This window comes from Rhinolophus sinicus, linkage group LG10 (genome assembly GCF_036562045.2).
Source record: "Rhinolophus sinicus isolate RSC01 linkage group LG10, ASM3656204v1, whole genome shotgun sequence".
Classification (NCBI taxonomy): Eukaryota; Metazoa; Chordata; class Mammalia; order Chiroptera; family Rhinolophidae; genus Rhinolophus; species Rhinolophus sinicus.
In genome coordinates, this window is record NC_133759.1 from 44411263 (window position 1) to 44429716 (window position 18454).

The 18454-nt window shown below is 44.1% G+C and overlaps 1 protein-coding gene across 1 annotated transcript in view; it reads right to left on the minus strand.

Annotated features, from left to right (window-relative positions):
• LMCD1 (LIM and cysteine rich domains 1) overlaps positions 1-18454 on the minus strand; it is a 57635-nt gene that overhangs the window by 28987 nt on the left and 10194 nt on the right. The window contains exon 2 of the mRNA XM_019748313.2: positions 967-1055. Within this exon, the coding sequence (XP_019603872.1) occupies positions 967-1055 (89 nt within the window). The remainder of the gene's footprint in view (positions 1-966; positions 1056-18454) is intronic.

The window sequence follows — 18454 nt, forward strand, 5'->3', positions numbered from 1 at the left end:
TGCTTCTAGAGCGCAGGGCACACAATATTACAGGATGGTTGAGAGTATGGGATGGCGTTTCCTGCAGATCCGAGTTTGAATCCTGCCATTTAGTAGCATCTCTGTGTTACCCACCCCTCAGTTTCCTGATCTGCAAAATGGAGATACTAATACCTACTGTTTTGGGTCATTTCAACATTCAAATACAAAAGATTCAGCTCAGTACAATAAATGTTTTTGTCATTGCCTTCTCTCAGTGGAAGTCAACATCTCTGAGACAACACCTTCCAAATTTTGTTCCTCCACTGAGTGCCCAAGGCAATGCTCTGGCAGTGGGACAAAAGCTCCGTCTTTGCTATTGTGGCCTCTAGAACTTACCCTCTCTCACACAGTCACACAGGCTGTGCCCCACACAACTCCTGGGGGTGCCATCCACATAGATGCTGATGTGAATAGTGCCAGGAGTTGTGCAAAGTGGCAGCCCTACCTCTAGTTTTCAGAGTCCTCAATTAACAAAAAGAAAGAAAGCAAAGTCCAGCTGGATCTTATGGCCTTCCTGAATAGACATGAATCCCAGGTCCTGGTTTGTAAGTACTGTGGATACAATGACTTATTTCTGCCCCGGGGCACTCCCAGATCAAAACTCACCAACAGAGATGACAGTGCAGGAGGAGATCAAACCCATATACCCAATCCCAGGAGAGACAGTTCTACCCAGAGTGGACCAGGCATCAGCTAACAACTGGCCACACTTTCTCAGCGGAGTCCTTGCTGGGCTGAGCCTGGCAGCCTCCACCTTGAAATGGTTTATGGAGCGCTAAACTCCTTCTTCATCTGGGCTCCCACGGGCTTTTCTGGCACTCCTCTGGAGCCACTCCTCCCCACAACATGCATCTTAAGCAGTCCCAGCAGAGAATGACCAGGGTTCCCCGAAAGGACAGCCAAGAAGTGAAGGCAGGCAGGGCCTCCCTTGACAAACTCTGTTACCTCCACGAATGTGGCTCGAAGCCTGAACACGTCCCCTTGCATCTCAAACAAGGCACACCTCTCGCTGATTGCTGCTGGCCCAGGGACATCTGGAAAATAAGCAGAAAAGAGGGTGTTTTCCTTCTAAATGTCTTGGACCGGGGATGCTTGACCTCTGAAAGACTTGGCATGCCCGCAAAGGGACTGTGTGGGGTTCAAAGGGCTTGAGATGAATACAGCATCCCTGTTTACCGGGAGCACTTACTGTTTACCATCACTTACTGTTTACCGGAAGACCAGCTGGGAAAGTCGCCATGGGGCAGGCAAGTATGGAAGGGTGGGGCCCTTCCCGAGACACATGCAATGGGGGCTCATTCCCTGCCTCCCGTGCTGTCTCCAGAAACCAAGGCTGCTCTGAGGGACCCTCTGCTCTTCCTCCCACCCTACCCACTCTCCTGATCCACTTGTTGCTGGAATGGGACCCTCCAGGGAGTGCCTCCTCTCCTTTATTGACAGGGTGTGATTAAACCAAAGCGCAAACAAATGTTCATGTGGCCAAATGTTTATAGCTCAAAGCATAACTTAATTTTGCTAAAACATGAAAACTCAGGAGCATTTGAAGTCTGGTCACCCTTTGGAAGGAGACCAACATACGAGTCAGGTTTTATTATTTGTTACCAGCCAAAGGTAACAAAGGTGCAATGGCTGCTGACGATGATAGGTTTAGACCCAAATGGCTCTCGAATGGGGTCTTTGAACCAGCAGCATTACTGGAAGCTCGCCAGAAATGCAGACCCTTAGGTCTCACCCCAGCCCTTTTGAATCAGAATATGGACTTTAACAAAATTCAAGAGACTTGTATTACATTAAAATTGGAGAAGCAGTGGGTTAGTATATGGGTCTGCTAGCTGAGAAACCTACCTGATTCTCCACTGGGAGTGGGGGGTGTGTATAGATGAGTCGGTACAGGTATGTACATGCATTATTGTTTTATCAAAAGCAAGGCTCTGTCAATTAGTAAGATAAAGGGATAAGCTCCTCATCCAACAAACTATTGACTCATGTAACCATTTATTCAGCATCTACTATATGCCAGGCACAGGGATACATCATAAAATTCAGGTATGCCCTAGAAGAAGTCACAGTCTCGGGGGAGATGGAGGGCGAAAAACATACTTATCACTTGCTTCTAGAAGGGGTAAGTTTGAGGCAAGGAAACTGCCTCGTGTGTAGTAGAAAAGGCAAAGAGTTCAGAGCGTGAGAGACCTGGATTCCAAACCCAGCTTCACAACTTAACAGCCACATTGACCTTGCCCAACTGAGCCTCAGTTTTCTTAAACCTGGTTATGGGTACAGAGATAATGTATGTAAAGTGCCTGACTGTATTAGCTACTAAAAATGGTAGCTGCTATTTTCACACAGACTTGAGGAGCACAGAGTAAGATGTCAGTAAATCCATATGGGAAATCCAGGGAGGCTTCTTAGAGGAGGTGGCTCTGGGTCAGGGCTATGAAAATGAGCCAGCAGAAAATGAGAAGGGGATTCCTGGAAGAAGAAAGAGAATGTACAAGGGCAAAAAGATACAAAAGGGCTTGATGGGGAAGGTGTCAAAATCTGAGCATGCTCTTTGGAACATGTCAGCTCTCTTTGTTCTAACACACATTCACAGCCTTGGTGAGTAAGAGCCATGTTACACATATGTGAAGGGAAGTGTGTTCATGTTTGCGCCTGCTTACTATTAAAATTGAAAAACAAGATGGTGTTCACAACCAACTCATCATCCTAAGCTGGGAGCTTTCATTTGCAGGCAGAGCTTTGCTCCCGAAAGCCACTGGCATATGAAACCTTGCAAACTCCCGCCTCTTATTCTTGACACCTTGGATTCTACTGGTTGAAATACAGTGATCCTTTCACAGTTACTATTTGAATGATTCAAAGGTTGCTTTGGAAGGTGTACAATTTATGAATAAGGCTTCATCGTTGGATTGTTTTAAATAGACCCAGAGGAGTAAGGCTTGGAAACAGAAGAGCTATGTGGAAGCATTTTGAAAGTGGCCAAGCACCCTGCATGCTTGAGCATTATTGTTCTAATGAGTGGCTGATTTAACAGTCATCCTACAAGAGGATTAGTCTGGATGCTTGGCCGGGAGAGTGGAGCTGCTAGTCCAGGGTTTGGTTCAGAAACGGTGATGTCAGGTAGTGCAGCACAGCAGAGTCCTGGCCTGCGGGATGGAGGCTGGCCCTACGTGCCAACTGTGACACGTTAGCTGCGCAGCTAGAGGCAACTCATTTCTTTCCTCGCCCACCCAAAGTTGCTCCTCTGTTAAATTACAAAACTGGCTTGCATTGGGGTTGCCCAAATCTTGTTCTGCAGCATCCTAGTTCTGTGAGATGATACAAAGTGGTTCATGGCTGAGGGTGGGAAACATTATATGATCAAATAAAAATGATGGTCACTGGATACAAAATGGCTTCTAGAACCTGTGGTAGCCTACATTGGAAGCGAGAAGAGTGGGGAAGAGCAGGCAGCTATTTATGTTAAGAGGTCCAGGATTTGGGCTCAGATGGTCAGGGTTTAGTCCCAATGTTTGTGCCTTCCTTCTGCTGGACTTGGGCCAGTGACTGGACTTGTGGTGTCTCAGTCTCTTCATCTGTGCTGTGGGGATAATAGGCACCAACCCGCCTCATGGAGTTACTGTGATGGTTAATTGGGTTGCTACACAAAAGGGCTGAACCTGCATTTATTATGTACGGAGTATTTGTTGCTGTCATTACAACTTGTGTAAGCAGTCTGAGAGACCCTGACACAATTTTCCCCCCACTTCAGAATTCTAGGGAACTTCAGAGGAACTACTTTTCTAACTGCACACCGCAGGTACTTTCTTACTCTCTCCTTTGTTTCATGTGTATAAGAGTTGGCTTCTCTGACTAGGTGTAAGGAGCAGAGGGTGGGCCCTTGTCTTCTTCCTGCTAGTGGGACAGTTTCCATGGCGAAAGAAGTCAGTGGGAGAGAAGACTAAATGTCCTTGTGAGGAAGAAATAGATTTGGGCCATCAGGCCATACTTGCAGCCAATTTCCTGGCAGACTGTTTAGCAATAAATAGTCATTTGTCCACTGCATGCCATTCATCCAGGAGCCAGCCAGACCCAGGTGTCTCCGACACAGAAAATGACGATCCCGTTTATTGAGGAGGGGAAAAAATCAACCTGTGTTTCAAGCGAAGTATTCCCATTTATAAACAGTGGGTTTTTCTGCTGTGGACTTTGTCACAGATGAAAGAAGGCACAGTGGCCCATAGTAGCTGAGAAGAGCCTACAAGGACCTGTCACTGAAACAAATGAGTTCTTGGAATGCAGCATGTATTCTGCTATTCTGCCTTTTTTTTTCTTCTTTTTTTTAGGGAAGAATAAAATGTTTTGACAATTTTCTTTGGCTCAAGATAGGAGGATGTGGTTCATCTGATGTGGAACTTAATTGTGTCAAGGACTTAAAAGGAATTAGATCAGGAGCCCTCCTGGGGATGAGAGGGCAAGGGCAGCAGAGGACTCCCTCCTCCTTTGAACATTTACCTTCAAGTGCACCCCAAGGGAAATCTTAAAGGGGGGAACTGTCACCAAGAACAATGTAGGATTGCGATGGAGAGGAACTGAAAAGGGGAAATGCAATACAGAGTTTAGGGGTGAGCACGGGACCTGGAATTAGAAATGGGGGTTTTCCTCCCAGCTCAGCTTGTCTCTCTTTGTGTAACTCCGTTTCCTCCTCTGAAAAATGGGGTTTTCCCTGCCCTTTTTGTCTCAATAAGGCTGTTGTAAACATGTAAGATTAAAAGGTTGTTTGTAAAGTGAAATAAGTAATTATCACTGTTAAAAAAAAGTCATCCAAAACTTGAACATAAGGCAGAGAGATGGGTGGCACTGCCTTTCAATATCATATGGTGGCTATATGACATTGGCCTCTGCCTCTGAGCCCCCGAGGATTGTCCAGAAAAATGTACTTTGCTCTACTCCAAGACTTGGTGTTACATGTTAACGTGTAGATTTTTCTCTAGTTGAGATACAAATATAAATCATTTTTGTCTTTTTGAAAAAGATAGCCCTAAAGTTTTACTGTCCTGTAGGATATTAGCTAGTTATGTACCTAACCAGTTTTGTCCTAACATTAAATACCTAGCTCCTCAGATGTTTTTTGAACTGGTCTAAATCTCTGATGACTCCTTTTAATTAATGAGTTGACTAACATCTTTGCCAAGTTTCATTTTACATTTGCACAAGAGTCATGATTTTAACTTTTTGAAAAGGCTATCTAACACTATCACACGCCCTCTCCCCTACGGGGTCCCAGGAGAGAAGGTGGAGTGAGGGTGGAGGTGGTTGGCGTGGGGTGGAGTTATGAGACGGTCCAGAGAAGAACTGAAATCATATACAGAAAAATGATCCCAGAACTTCCCTACCACCGTCAACAACCCCCAAATAATAACAACTTGAGAGTCCACAGAGTGATTTTGCTTACTTATGCATCATTCGCTCCCTTAACAATTATGACAAGCCTGTGAGGTTTAATCATTACTCCTGGTCAACTGGTGATGCAGGACAGTGAGTCTGAGGCAGGAGAAGCAACTTGTCCGTTCAGAATGCTCTGACTGCAGTTTCTCTGGGGGAGGGCACCTTCTAAGTCTATAATTATCTGTACTGGCCTTTAAGCAGAAATGTTTTATCTTTCTTACTGTTTATGACTGTAGCTAACATTTATTGAGTACGCCTTATGTGCCGGGCAAATGCCAAGCATTTTCATAATATTTAACTGAGGCTTCTTCATGAACCTACTTTTAGTAACATCATGTTCAGATGAGAAAACAGGCCCAGAGAGGTTAAGAGCCAATAGCTGGTAAGTGGTAGAGTCGGGAAGTGAAATCAGACAGGTCTTCCGAACTATGCTCTCATTCAATCTGCGCTGGCACTTTCCACCAAACACTTCACAGCTTACAAAGTATATTCATATCAGCCCTAGGCTGTAGATATGTTTGTGTGGCTCATGAGAAAAGCAAGCTCATAGGACGGAAGAGAACTGCTGCCCAGGACGTGACTCACACTCACGTCTTTGGAATCCAGACCCTGTGACTTCCTACCACACCAGGAGTCTCCAGACTCCAGACACCCTCCTACAAGTCTGGCCTGGACTCTGAGCATCAGGCCAGTTGGGTCCAAAGGACAGGGCTAGTGTGTCTGTTGGGTGGGAAGTCCTAGAAGGGTCATGGTTGGGAGGAGTAGGACAAGGTCATGATCACCTCGGTCCCAGGAGTTCTACCATTCAACCCTGTTCTGCTAGATAAAGTGTAGAAGTTCAAGGCAACGGACAGGCCTCAAGGGCAGTTGGAGAGGACGTAGTCAGAGGAGCAAGTGAATCAGAACCAGTGTCATGGAAGAAAAGTGCCACGGTCCTGGCTTCACCTAGTTTACCTGCATTAATGACTACAGGTCATATATGCTTAGTATCAGCCCAGGGAGCTGGAATACACACTGTGACCCAAGTTCTGGAGCTGGGTCACAGTGTTTCGTAGAAGCTGTTTTCACTTGAAAAAACAAAACCCAAAACCAAACCAAACCATAATAACCAACTTGTGAGTCCTTTCTGGATTTATTCCCAACTCTTAAGTTCGTTTATATTGAGGATCCTAGCACCCACCTCATTTTGAAGTTATGCTAAACCACTTTCAAAGGGATAAGGGTTTGTTGAATGTTAGATGTCACAGGGCTCCCACGATGTGGCCCACCTCACCTGTCCAAACTTATCCATTTCTACTTCCATATCATCTACTGTTTCTACCCAGATTCTTTTCCCAATCACCCGAGCCTCTTGCAGTTCTCCTAAATATACACTCAGCGTTTTTGCTCACGGTCATGTAAACTTCAGAGAGCTTCAACCACTCTTTAGAGACCAGCTGAAGTCCCATGTTTTCCATAATAGAATTAATAGCAGCTGTAACAAGTACTAGGCTTTGTGGTTTTCCCAGTCACTGTGCTAAGCCTGAGCTCATGAAAATCTTGCACCGCCTGTATGAGATAAGTCATCTTGCACTGTTCTCAAGGTGTGGTCCCATGCAGCATCCGGGAACTTGTTAGCCGTGCAGGTAGATCCTCACTACTGACCCCAGACCTGCTGAATCAGGCTTGTTGCTGCCCGCCCCTTCCCCCCTCCCCATGATTGTTCAAACCCTCCAGGTAATTTGGATGCACAACTAATGCAGGAGAGACACTGATCTTTGCTGGTATCCTCAGGTTGCACATGAGTTAACTGAAAGGTAACTGCTTATTTTGGCTGACTCAGTGCCTGGATGAAACACTGTCAGTGATAAAACCAGGAACGCAAACCAGGACGAGTTGGGCTCCCTTATTCAGGGGATTCAAAAGATCAAATTAAAGTACTAGAGCTTGGATTTGAACCCAGGTCTCTCTAAATCCCGAATCTCCATTTTAATTTAACCAATGAACTGCAGGTGATGCCAAGAAGCCTTTTCCAGATGTTTTGGGGGCCCTTTCACTTATTTCTCAAATAACTCACAGAAATGTAGAATTACACATGTGGTCAGTGCCAGGGAGGAGAAAAAGCATGATTCTCAAATTCACCTGACCCTCCGATTAGCATAAAGGTCACCTGGGATGTAGCTAACATGCAGGTTCTGCTCTAGCGAGTGTGGGCTGAGCCAACGCTGCTGATCCAGTGACCACAGTTGAGTTGTGAGGGGCTATATCAGTGGGTCCCAAACTTGTCTGCACTTAAAATCACCTGAGGATCTTTTAACACTTCCAAAGCCCAGGCCACATCCCAGAACAACTTCGTCACCATCTACGGGGACAGGGCACAGGCTGCAGTCATTTTGGAAGTTTCCCAGGGGATTCCGATATGCAGACAAGTTTGGGAGCAACCAGGCCGCACTGTTGTGCCCTCAGCTGCTCCAACTTGGGCTTTAACGTCTTTAACATCATTGGCTTAACGTTGCCCCCCCAACCCCCCATACTCAGCTTGCAGACCACCACTCCTACAAGGGGAGCTTTCATGGCGTGCCTGACTTTTGTTATTGTCATTTCATTTTGGTCACCTCTGCCCTGGCACAAGCCTGCCCTGCAGGCTTTCATGCCAAATGCAGTAACTCTAAACAGCCGGACAGAGGGGAAACTATACCCTTCGTCTTCTTCTAAATGTCACTGGCTGGCTGACTCCCCTCGGGGGCTCTCTTGGATGTTGAGACGCTCTGCTAAGCCTGAGGTCAGGGGTGGCCCTCCTCAACCTGTGGGGCCACAGGAGGGAATGAGAGATCCTACCTGACAAAGGAGTCCAAGCTGGGAATACCTAAGGCCCAAATGGTTACAGCGGCATCATGGAGAGTTTGTTTTTCTTTGTTTCCTTAAAAAGTATGATCCTTTTGGGGAGTGGCCTGGCTGGGAGGTATAAAGGGAGGCTTGCACGTCACTTTCCTGCTCAAGAACCCCAGGATCTTGCTAGAGGTCTGGATTTCTTCCACTTTTTGAAACTCCCCAATGATTGAAAACATGAGTTACCAAAAAAGGGTTACAAAATATTAACAGAGACATGAAATCAATATACTCACCAGTACAATAACTGCCTGTTCATAACTTCAGGTCTCCATTTGCCACCCCTTCCTGACCATAAACCCTCCCAGTGACATGTTCTGTCACCAGAGATGGAGGCTGGGGCCTGGAAACCCAGGGATGCTGGAGGAAGGCCAACAACAAGGCTCTTTCCAGCCTGTTTGCTCGTACATTAGGGTGACTTTTGCCATGCTATTCATATATATATATATCTTCTGTTATAAAATGAATGCTCCCTGTCCTCTCCAGTCCTAAGCAGAACTGTTGCTCTGTATTTGTCCTCTGGCTTCTGGCTCCCTCATCTCCCCACTGAATCTCCTCTGGTTGGGGAGGCCTCAACCTAGGGCTACAGTTGTGGCCAAGAGAACTTTTCCCTAAATATGAGATGAAAGAGTGGGACGTGTAGCCCAAATCCTGGAGGGTTCTGTTTTTTATCTCATCCAGCCTGAAGACAACTAGCTTAGAATATGGTAGCAAGAAGCCTAAGAGTGTGCAGAACTGGCTGCTGGCAATCTTTCTCCTTGTGCGAGTTTCCACTCTGCACGGTCCCACCTACGTTCTCTATGATAACGTGCAAACCAGCCATGGAAACAACTTTGGATGACGCACCTCCTAAAACCACAGCGATGCTCCCACAGACAGCCACAAGGTCCTCGTCTACATTAGAGGTGATATCTGGGGGCAGAGATGCTCTTCAGGGGGCTGTGTGTGTGTGTGTGTGTGTGTGTGTGTGTGTGCATGTGTGGCTGTGTGTCCAAATCAACCTTTCTCCCCAGGTTGTCCCTTGGCCATTTCTACTCCTCTGTCTGGACAAGCACAGATGTCAAGAAATGTCTTCGGGTTAGATACTCTTTTTCCCCAAATTGTGTAATGAGGATAAAAACGTACAGACTAAACAAATTGAGATTAACCCAACTGATCTAGTACTAGACTTCTATGGATAGAAAATTTTTCTTTTTGTTTTTAAAGACCAATCCTATTTAAAGCAACAGAATAGGAAAACAGTTGGTGAGTGATGAGCTGACTACAGAAGTGCCTGCGTCCTTAGCATTTCGCAGTGCAGATTCAATGACTTTCCTATTAAATGGTTTGTGTTCAATTTATCGCATGGACTGGCTGTGGTAGGAAGGGGTTCGTGTGATGGATTTAGCTGGTGATGTTAGGAGTGTCTGATGTCCCCAATAAAATTTTAAACAAATGCCCAACAGACGGATACTTTTTTCCTCTCTATAAGAAACGGTGTTTTGTTTTGTTTTCATCTGTCAAGATAGTTTGTCCAGGTCCAACTCTAGGAGAATTTGGGGTTGGGGCCAAATATACCACATTCTCCTTCCTGTCCTCCCTCTCAACACGTCATGGTTAACAGGTAAAATTAAGTTCAAATCTGGTGGCCAGCAAGGAGCGCTGAATTCACAGAAGCCTGACACGGTGCTCCAGAGTGTGTGAAAGGTCAGCGGGAGGTGTGGTGGTCCCGGGCCCTTGGGGGTGGTGAAAGGGGGCCTGCTGCTCCTGTGTCTCCCACACCAGCTGTCCCCAGAGTGTATCCTAACCATCTGTTCAGGCTTCTTGATGGACATGCCAGAGGGAAAGTTGTAGAAAGCAGCATCTGAGTCTTCTTTTTGCTTCCTCAGGGAGGACCTTGATTTTCCCAGACTAAGTACCCCCTTGCATTCCCCCATAAGAACCTAACCACCATGTATGACCCTTTATGGAGCATTTCTATAGTTGTAATCACTTATTTGGTTCTGTCTTCCCCTCTAGGGGAGGAAATTATCAGAGATCCTCAAGGTTCACATCATGTGTGAACAAAAAGGGTTAATCTGGCTATGAAAACCGAGTAGAAAAGCAAATCCATATGTGGAAAGGGAAATATAAAATGAAAGGTTTCTCTGTTTAAGACCCTGCTTTTGCCTCCCCCTCTGGTCAGCCAAGCCTCACTGATTCCAGCTGGTTCTAGAAAAGCAGGAAGGCCCAGACCCAAGGCCATGAGAGGAGTAAGCTCATGTAGCCTGCCTTTGGGGTGCCTGGCTCTAAAACCTCACCCCACCCCAACAGTGACCCCATCCTTAACTGTCTGTATTCAGGAAGTCTCCTCCTGATTAAAAACAAATTATTACAAGCACAGTTCCCTCCGCTCTCTGGCCTGGTCGGCTAAAGGACTCTGTTAGTAATGCCACCTCTTACCACGTTATCACTTGGCACAACGGAGCAGTAGACACTGGGTCCTCCACCAGCCAAGACAGGGGATTATCTGCCCGTTTCTCTCCCTTCTTTCTGTCTGCCTTTTGGGTAATTTCCCTCTTTGGTATTTTTAGCACTTTCATTAAAAAAATAGGCAAAGAGGGGATAAGACTCAAATCGGTACATTTTTTCAAGGGTTTGCAGCTCTTGGAACGGCCTGACAGGAGGGACGTTTGGAGGGAAGAGCTTTAGCAATGCTAGGAAACAGGGCACATGGCTGGGCTCCCTCGCCCTGTTGAAAGTGGGCAGCCTCGAAACAGTCTTCGCAGACTTCCTCTTTTATCTTTCAAAGGGATGGGGCTGGGTCACTTGGAAAAGAGTAAGAAACAAGGCAAGAAGTTCCAAATCCTAAATTGAGCGATTGATGGCTGGATGATCAGATCTGGGTGCCAGGCCAAAGACAATCTAGGAAGTTGTCAGTCCCGCCCAGGGTCCAGGACTGACTCTTTTGATGTTCCTTTGGCAATGGATGGAGGCAGAAGAGAAGCCAGCCTCTTCTCTGCCTGCTTCTTGCTGATAGCTGATGTTTACACGTGGCTGTATCCAAAACAGGTCCACAAATCTTACGTCTAAGGGACCCTGTTGACTGAAGTGATAGGATTTTAAAGACTGAACAAATACAGTCTTTGACACCTGCTTCCTTTAAACTAGCTGCACACGTGCACAGTGAGTTGTACCAACAGGCTGACAACACCCGCTGAGGGGGCAAAACCATTCTCTTCTGTTTTTGAGACCTTCCCAAGTTTCTAGAAAAGTAAACCCATTATTTGAGGGGCCCGCTGCTTAATTGAAATAGTCCTAGGGAGTAGGGTTCTCCTGCCTTCCCCACTTCCAGATTATTTTTTTTTTTGACCTTTTGAGACCATCCAGCCTCCTAGGGGGTGGGCTTTGTGTTCCTTGACTATGAAAGGAATCCCCACCAGGCAACAGCTGTCCGGGCATTTCTTGTCAAATTAAGTGAGTTTAGAGACTCCAATGCAATCATTTTGTCTTGAACTGTCCTTTTTCTTTGTTGGACAGGCCCTGCCAGCTTTTTGGAAGATGTGAGTAAAGCCACCAGCCTCATCACGAGCCAGAAGTTATCCACATCCCCCTGGGGAATCTTATCTAGAGATTTACCAAGTAGCTTCAGGGATGTCAAGACAAAAGGAAATAAAGTCCCTGTAGGGACTGCCTATTCCCCCATCCCCACTTTCTAAATGAGAGCAAGTTGTTGGTGTCCCCAGACCTAATATCTTTAGATTACACTTGCAATTAAAAATCTAATTGGGCTTCATAGTTCTTAGGTTTCGGCTCTTAATACTTCTCAAGTGGAAAACTGTAAGTTTGAGGCCATCAATACTTCCTGACCATACCTCCCCCATTTTATAAGATTCTCGTTATTTCAGTGGCCTGATGTCTTAAGAACATCATCCTTTAACGATGTAATTTGTTGTGTGTGTGTGTGTGTGTGTGTGCATGCGTGCATACATGTCTGCTTTTTTAAAAAAATTCTTGCAGCATTACTGATTTTTCCAAAGATAACACACTTTATTGGAATACTTTTGGAAATGGGAGATACTTAGCAAACCAAGTTGGAGAATTTTTAATCTTGCCGATTTGAATCTTAATATCTCAAAAGGAAATGTGCTGTATAAATGTACAGCGCTGTTATTACAAGTCTGAAGGCTTTGCTTATGCAAATGATTCCTGCTGGGAATCTCTGGCCCAGATTCTTAGGTTAACTTATACAACAATGGAAGCATTCACACACACACACACACACACACACACACACACACACACACACACACACTTCCTTCATCCAACATTGGTGCCTTGATGTTAAAAAAACACTTGTGTTTTAGTGTAATGCCTTTAACAAGATTTCCCCCTCCCTTTGGTTTAAAACAAGCATCCTTTTTATAAATGATTTCCCTCGTCTCGCCTTTTTGCTATCACGTGTTTTTAAAATTAACATTAAATGTGCTTTCAAACATTTCATCTTTTCCTTTATTTTCCCCCTACGTATGCACTAGTTGTACGTATTTTATATAGTTGAATTCTGCGTTTAAGAAACATCTAACACAGGAAAATCACAGCTTCTTAGGAATTAAAACATCTTAAAAAGTATTGAGGCCAAGTTCTTCTAAGCCCAGTTTTATGAAGTGGAAATTAGCAGATGGTCCTTCCCTTTGCAAATGATTCACTTTCTTGGTCTCACCTTTGAAGCTCATGTAACACAATGAAAATATAAACTCAGAACTATAGAAGCCACGTTCCTTTACTGGAAATTCTCTCGAGTAAATTTAGAATTATTCATTTAACAACACGCCCCAGAAAAAATGCCACATTCTTATACACCTCTGAGCCTGCCCACGTGCCGTTGCCTCTGCTTGGACCATTTCTCTCTGCCTTCACCTGACAAACTCGTATTCATCCTTCAGATACCTGTATCATATGATCTTAGAAAACCCTGTATCTTGTACTTCTTAGTCGTATCTATCATGAATGTGATTATTCAATCTCGGATTTAACTTTTTAATGTCATTCTTTTCTGCTAGACTATAAATTCTAGGGGGGCAGGGTCTCTACGTATCTAGTTCATTGTGCTGTCACCAGTGCCTAAAGTAATGCCTTGCACATAGTAGGTCCTCAATAATCATTTGTTTCAATAGCTTATTTTATAACTTCCTTTTTATGCCTTTGATCAATGCTTCAGGCGTGTTAAAAGCTAACACATGCTAGATAGCCTACATCTAAGGCTGATGTCTGCACGAGGGGTTGGAAGAAAAAAGAACCATGCTGGTTTCCAAGATTCTAGCCTTCCCTGGTCACTTAACCCCTAGAGCCAACCCTTCGCTGCCCCCCTCAATGGTTCCCCTCTCCCTTCCAAGGTTCTAGCCCTGGCTCTTATCTCCGCTTCATTCTCAACATGCTTTTCTCTTATGTTTGAATTTACTCAAATGGCTTCAACCATTCCTTCCAGATCTCAGCTTTATGTTCAGGAGTGTTTTCAGCTCCCGGAATCTCTTCATGTATAGATTGATGGAACTGCCAATCACCTTCTTTGGCACCCGGACCCACTGGTTCTCTCATGTTTATGGTATCCCTGCCCATGAAGTCACCTGGCCCTGTGGTCTGAATCCCAGTCAACTGCTCAAGGCAAGCAGACTTGGAAAGAAAACTCTTCTTAGTGACCGTAACCCAACTCTTCCTCCTCTGTGTCATCCCTTCCATGGTGTACCCCAGAAGGTAGGAGATGATCCTCTGATGAGAGAGCCAGTTTTGGAACCTTCTGGAAAGCGGCTTGCTAGAGAGAGAAAATCAGACTTCTCCAGAGAAATTCAGAATGTAGCAACCGCAGGCTTTCCATGAAACAGAATATATACAAGCACTAGGAAATTGTGAAAATTCAGGCCAATTCGTGAGAGTCATTAAGTTCTGTAGAATTTCCATGGCATTTCTGGTCTTGGCTCCTTGCTTTGGAATATGCTTTTATCCACTCCTGCCCTTGACAGGATTTGCTGGCAGAGTTTTGGGGGAGCACTGCTCATGTTGGAGCTTGAGGACCGGCACCTGAGCCCAGGCTACTTTTTTCACCACCTGTGTGACTCCAGCAAGCAGTTTCTGTTCTCTGAACCTTGAGTTTTTTCATCTTTAAAATGGGTCATAATGCCATATTTCCCCGAAAATAAGACCTAGCTGGACCATCAGCTCTAATGCGTCTTTTGGAGCAAAAGTTAATGTAAGACCTGGTCTTATTGTGCTGTAAGACTGGGTCTAATATGATATGATATGATATGATATGATATAATATAATTAATATAATATAATATATACCAGGTCTTATATTAATTTTTGCTCCAAAAGACGCATTAGAGCTGATGGTCCGGCTAGGTCTTATTTTCGGGGAAACGTGGTACCTACGAGCTTCCTGGGGTTGTTGTGAAAATCAAATATGATGACGCATATGAGACGCTTTGCAAACTGTCAAGTGCTGTAGAGATCAATGATTATGAAATATTAGATATTTAGGGGATTCCATGTTCCTCCTTCATTAATTTTACCCTAAATATGCTATCTGTGTGATTATTTACTTATAATTTTTCTTTAAACAAATTATTTAAAAGAAAACCTTATTTCTTGAAAAAACAAAACAAAAACACTTTATCCCTAAAATGTTTTAAAAGTAGAAGGTAACCATAAAAAAACACAGTAAATATGAATCAACATTATTAAATTCTGGCTCACACAATTGCCTTCTAAAAGCTCTGAGTCCGAGGACCACTCTCCGTCTGCTTAAAACGAAGTTGGCTAAGTGTTGGAGGCATTAAAAACATCTTAGCACCAGGTGAAGACTTTCTCCTTGACATACTCAGAAGGATGGAAGAAATGGAAAGGGAGAAAGACTCTATTGTGGTTCAGTGTTGTTAGCGCATGTCTATGTACCAACTAAATTCATCTTGTGACCAACATGTTCATGGCTCATCCTTCTGAAACCCTGTAAACACGTTTGGTATAGCTGGGAAATGGCATGTAGTGACGAGTGTGCAGCTGTGAACTGAATTTCCTACATTTAATTCACATTCATCACATTAGTTATGCCACCAAGGCAATTTACTTAATCCCTCTGAACCTTAGTTTACTGATCTGTAAAATGGGACTGGTGTAAACACTAGGAAAAAGCGATGTAGAACAATGCCTGCACATGGCCCATACTTGATAAGTGCAACTACTATGCCTACTGCAAGAGCAAGGCTTCTAGTTTTGCCCCTCCTATCAAGGGGAGAACATCATTGAAGTTTCTATTGTTTTGGTTCTGAGAGGTATGGAATGACTAATAAAACTGAGGAGAAAATGTGGGGCCATTTCTCTACTGGCCAAGTAAAGAGCAGAATTAAAGTGATTAATTGAACCATTATGATTTGTAAAAGATGGGAAAACCTATCGACCAACAAAGCAATTTCCCCCCGCAAAACTTTGCATAGACTTACCATCCACTCTTTCAAAAGAGTGTTCACGGTCAGCTCAGTGTCAAGGGCTTGGCTAAAACTATAAAGCACTGAGAGGTGTTGATATTAAGTGTTTTCTAAAAAGGAGTGCCAACTCTAGGATAAGAAGAAATATGATGGGTCCAGGGCCTTCTCAGAATTTCTTGCACTTCAAAGACCATGTACTTGGCAATGGTTCCACCACTTTCCTGAGTTTGGTCAACGTGGCTGAGGAAAGGCAAAACTCTTCAAATCCACACAGATGGAACTTTTCCACTCGCCCTATTTTGGTATAAATATTAATCAAGGACTAGAAACTTAAAGTAGATATCGGGCTGAGCTATAAGTGGTTTGGACTAAATTGCATCCAATTTTCAGTCGTCTTGCTGGCTCTTGTCTCTCAGGAGGGCCACCTCTCCTGAGAAGTGGCTGCTGTTGTCTAGAGATCTGAGCCAACTGCCTCCCCAGACCATGGAAACCAATGGAGTCTTTTCTCAAGAGACTTCCAGCCAGAAACAGGGGCCTCAAGGTTCACATGAAAGTTTGAGTTAGTTGTTTGAAGGAAGGAAACAAGATAAGGCTTGGCTCACCCACCATCCTAAAGTCAATCCTTTTGTAGACAAGCTTGAAGTAGGATAATACACTTGGAACCAGATATTAAAAATTCAGGGTCTGGTTTGGAATGGTGCCTTCCCCACCCTCTCACTTTCATTTCCTTTTCATCTCAAGATCCTTCCTAAAATCCACCAAAGAGAATCCCTTCCACTCTTCTTGCCCCAGTCCTATCTTGCCAGTTCCGATTGTGGTCCATGAATCAGAGGGTTTTAGATTAAGCAACGTGTGTGGGGCACTGGAGGAGGTTAATGGTCTCACCTATCCTGTCCCACACGTGTATATTCAGCACTCATGGTCTGTCTCCCCCTTTCTGTCCCTGAAGGATTCCCCATCTCAGTCAGGAAGGAGAACCAAGTGGCTCTTACTTTCGATAACTTTCCTTCTCTCCTTATTTCATTCCATTTCTTTTTCTACCCATTAACATTGTGGAGACCTTAAAGCAGGACAGGCTTTCGGGGGTGGGAAGCACACAAAGGAGACTAAGGCATGTTCCCTGCCCTCGAGGAGCTTATAAATGGGGAATTTTTAGGGTGCGGGAGTTAAGTGGACAAAACACGAACTGCACATGTTCCAGGGCCATTCAGAAAACAAAACACCCATTCAGTAGGAGAGTAAATCCATGCTAGGAGTTCAGATGAGAGAGAACTTGGTCTGCACTGACAGCTTCCTGGTGGAGGGGACTGAGGAATGGATAGGATTTTGTCCCCTTGAGAGAAGAAGGCCTTTCAGTATGCATGTGAGGAGGAAAACCTATGGTCAGGGAATGAGTGACAGGTCAGTGCCCAGGAAGCAGAATGTTGTAGTGAGAGACCAGGATGAAAAGGGACCCATCACACAGAGACTTGAATGCCTGACTAGAGTCAATGGAAAGATTAGAAAGAGTCCTGGGGGCAGGTCTCTAAGACAAAGCTGTCCACGAACATGATACGTCCATAGGTTGCAGCAATAACTCAGCCCTCAACCCCATCTCCACATCCTTCTGCTGCTTGGAGCCATACTTTCCAGTTGTTTACCAAATACTGTCTTTTTCACTTTTTTACTTTTTCACATTAAACAGTACTTCAAGGAAAATTTGCATGTAGTAAAATTTCACAAATCTCAAGTATTCCGTTGATTACTGTACATACCCTGTGACAACCATCCAGATAAAGACATAAAACCCTTCCTGTGCCCCAGAAAGTTCCCTCATGCCCCTTTCTCATCAATAACAATCTCTTCTTATAAAGCTTCTCATTACTCTGACTTTTAGCACCATGGATTGGTTTTGCCTGTTTTTGAGTATCACATAAGTAGAATTATACAGCTTATAGTCTCTTACGTCTGGCTTCTTCTGTCAAGATTACCCTTGCTGCAAAAATAATTTTTACTACTAATTAGTTTTCTGTTGTAGAAATCTAAAATGTTTTGTTTATCCATTCTCCTGTTGATGGACGTTTGAATTATTTCCAGTGTCTGACTATTATGAATAAAACTGCTGCAAATATTTACATCCAAGGTTTTTTTGGACACCTGTGCTCCTTTCTCTTGGTGACATACCTAGAACTAAAACTGCTGGACAACAGGGTAGGTATACACTTAACTTTACTGGAAGCTACCAAAAGTTTTCCAAAGTGTTTTTATCGCTTTACATTCTTCTTGGAAATGTATCTGAGTTCCAGTTGCTCCACATTCTTGCCAACATTTGCTATTGTCATTATTTAATTTTACCATTCTGCTGGGTAGAATAATGCTATCTCATTGTGCTTTTAATCTGTATTCCTCTGATGAGTAATAAGGTATCTTTTCCTACACTTATTAGTCATTTAGATATCTTCTTTTGTGACATGCCTGTTTAAGGCATCACTTACTTTTTTAAAAAAATTGGATTGCTTTTTAAAAATTATTGATTTATACATTCTGGATACAATCTTTTGTCAGATATATGTACTATGGATATTTTCTCTCTGTGGATTGTCTTTCACTCTCTTCGTGGTATCTTTCAATGGAAGGAAGTTAATTTTGATGACCAAGCTTTCATATTTATTCATGAGCATTCCTTCCAGATGGAAAAGTCACAAGGATATAAAACTTAG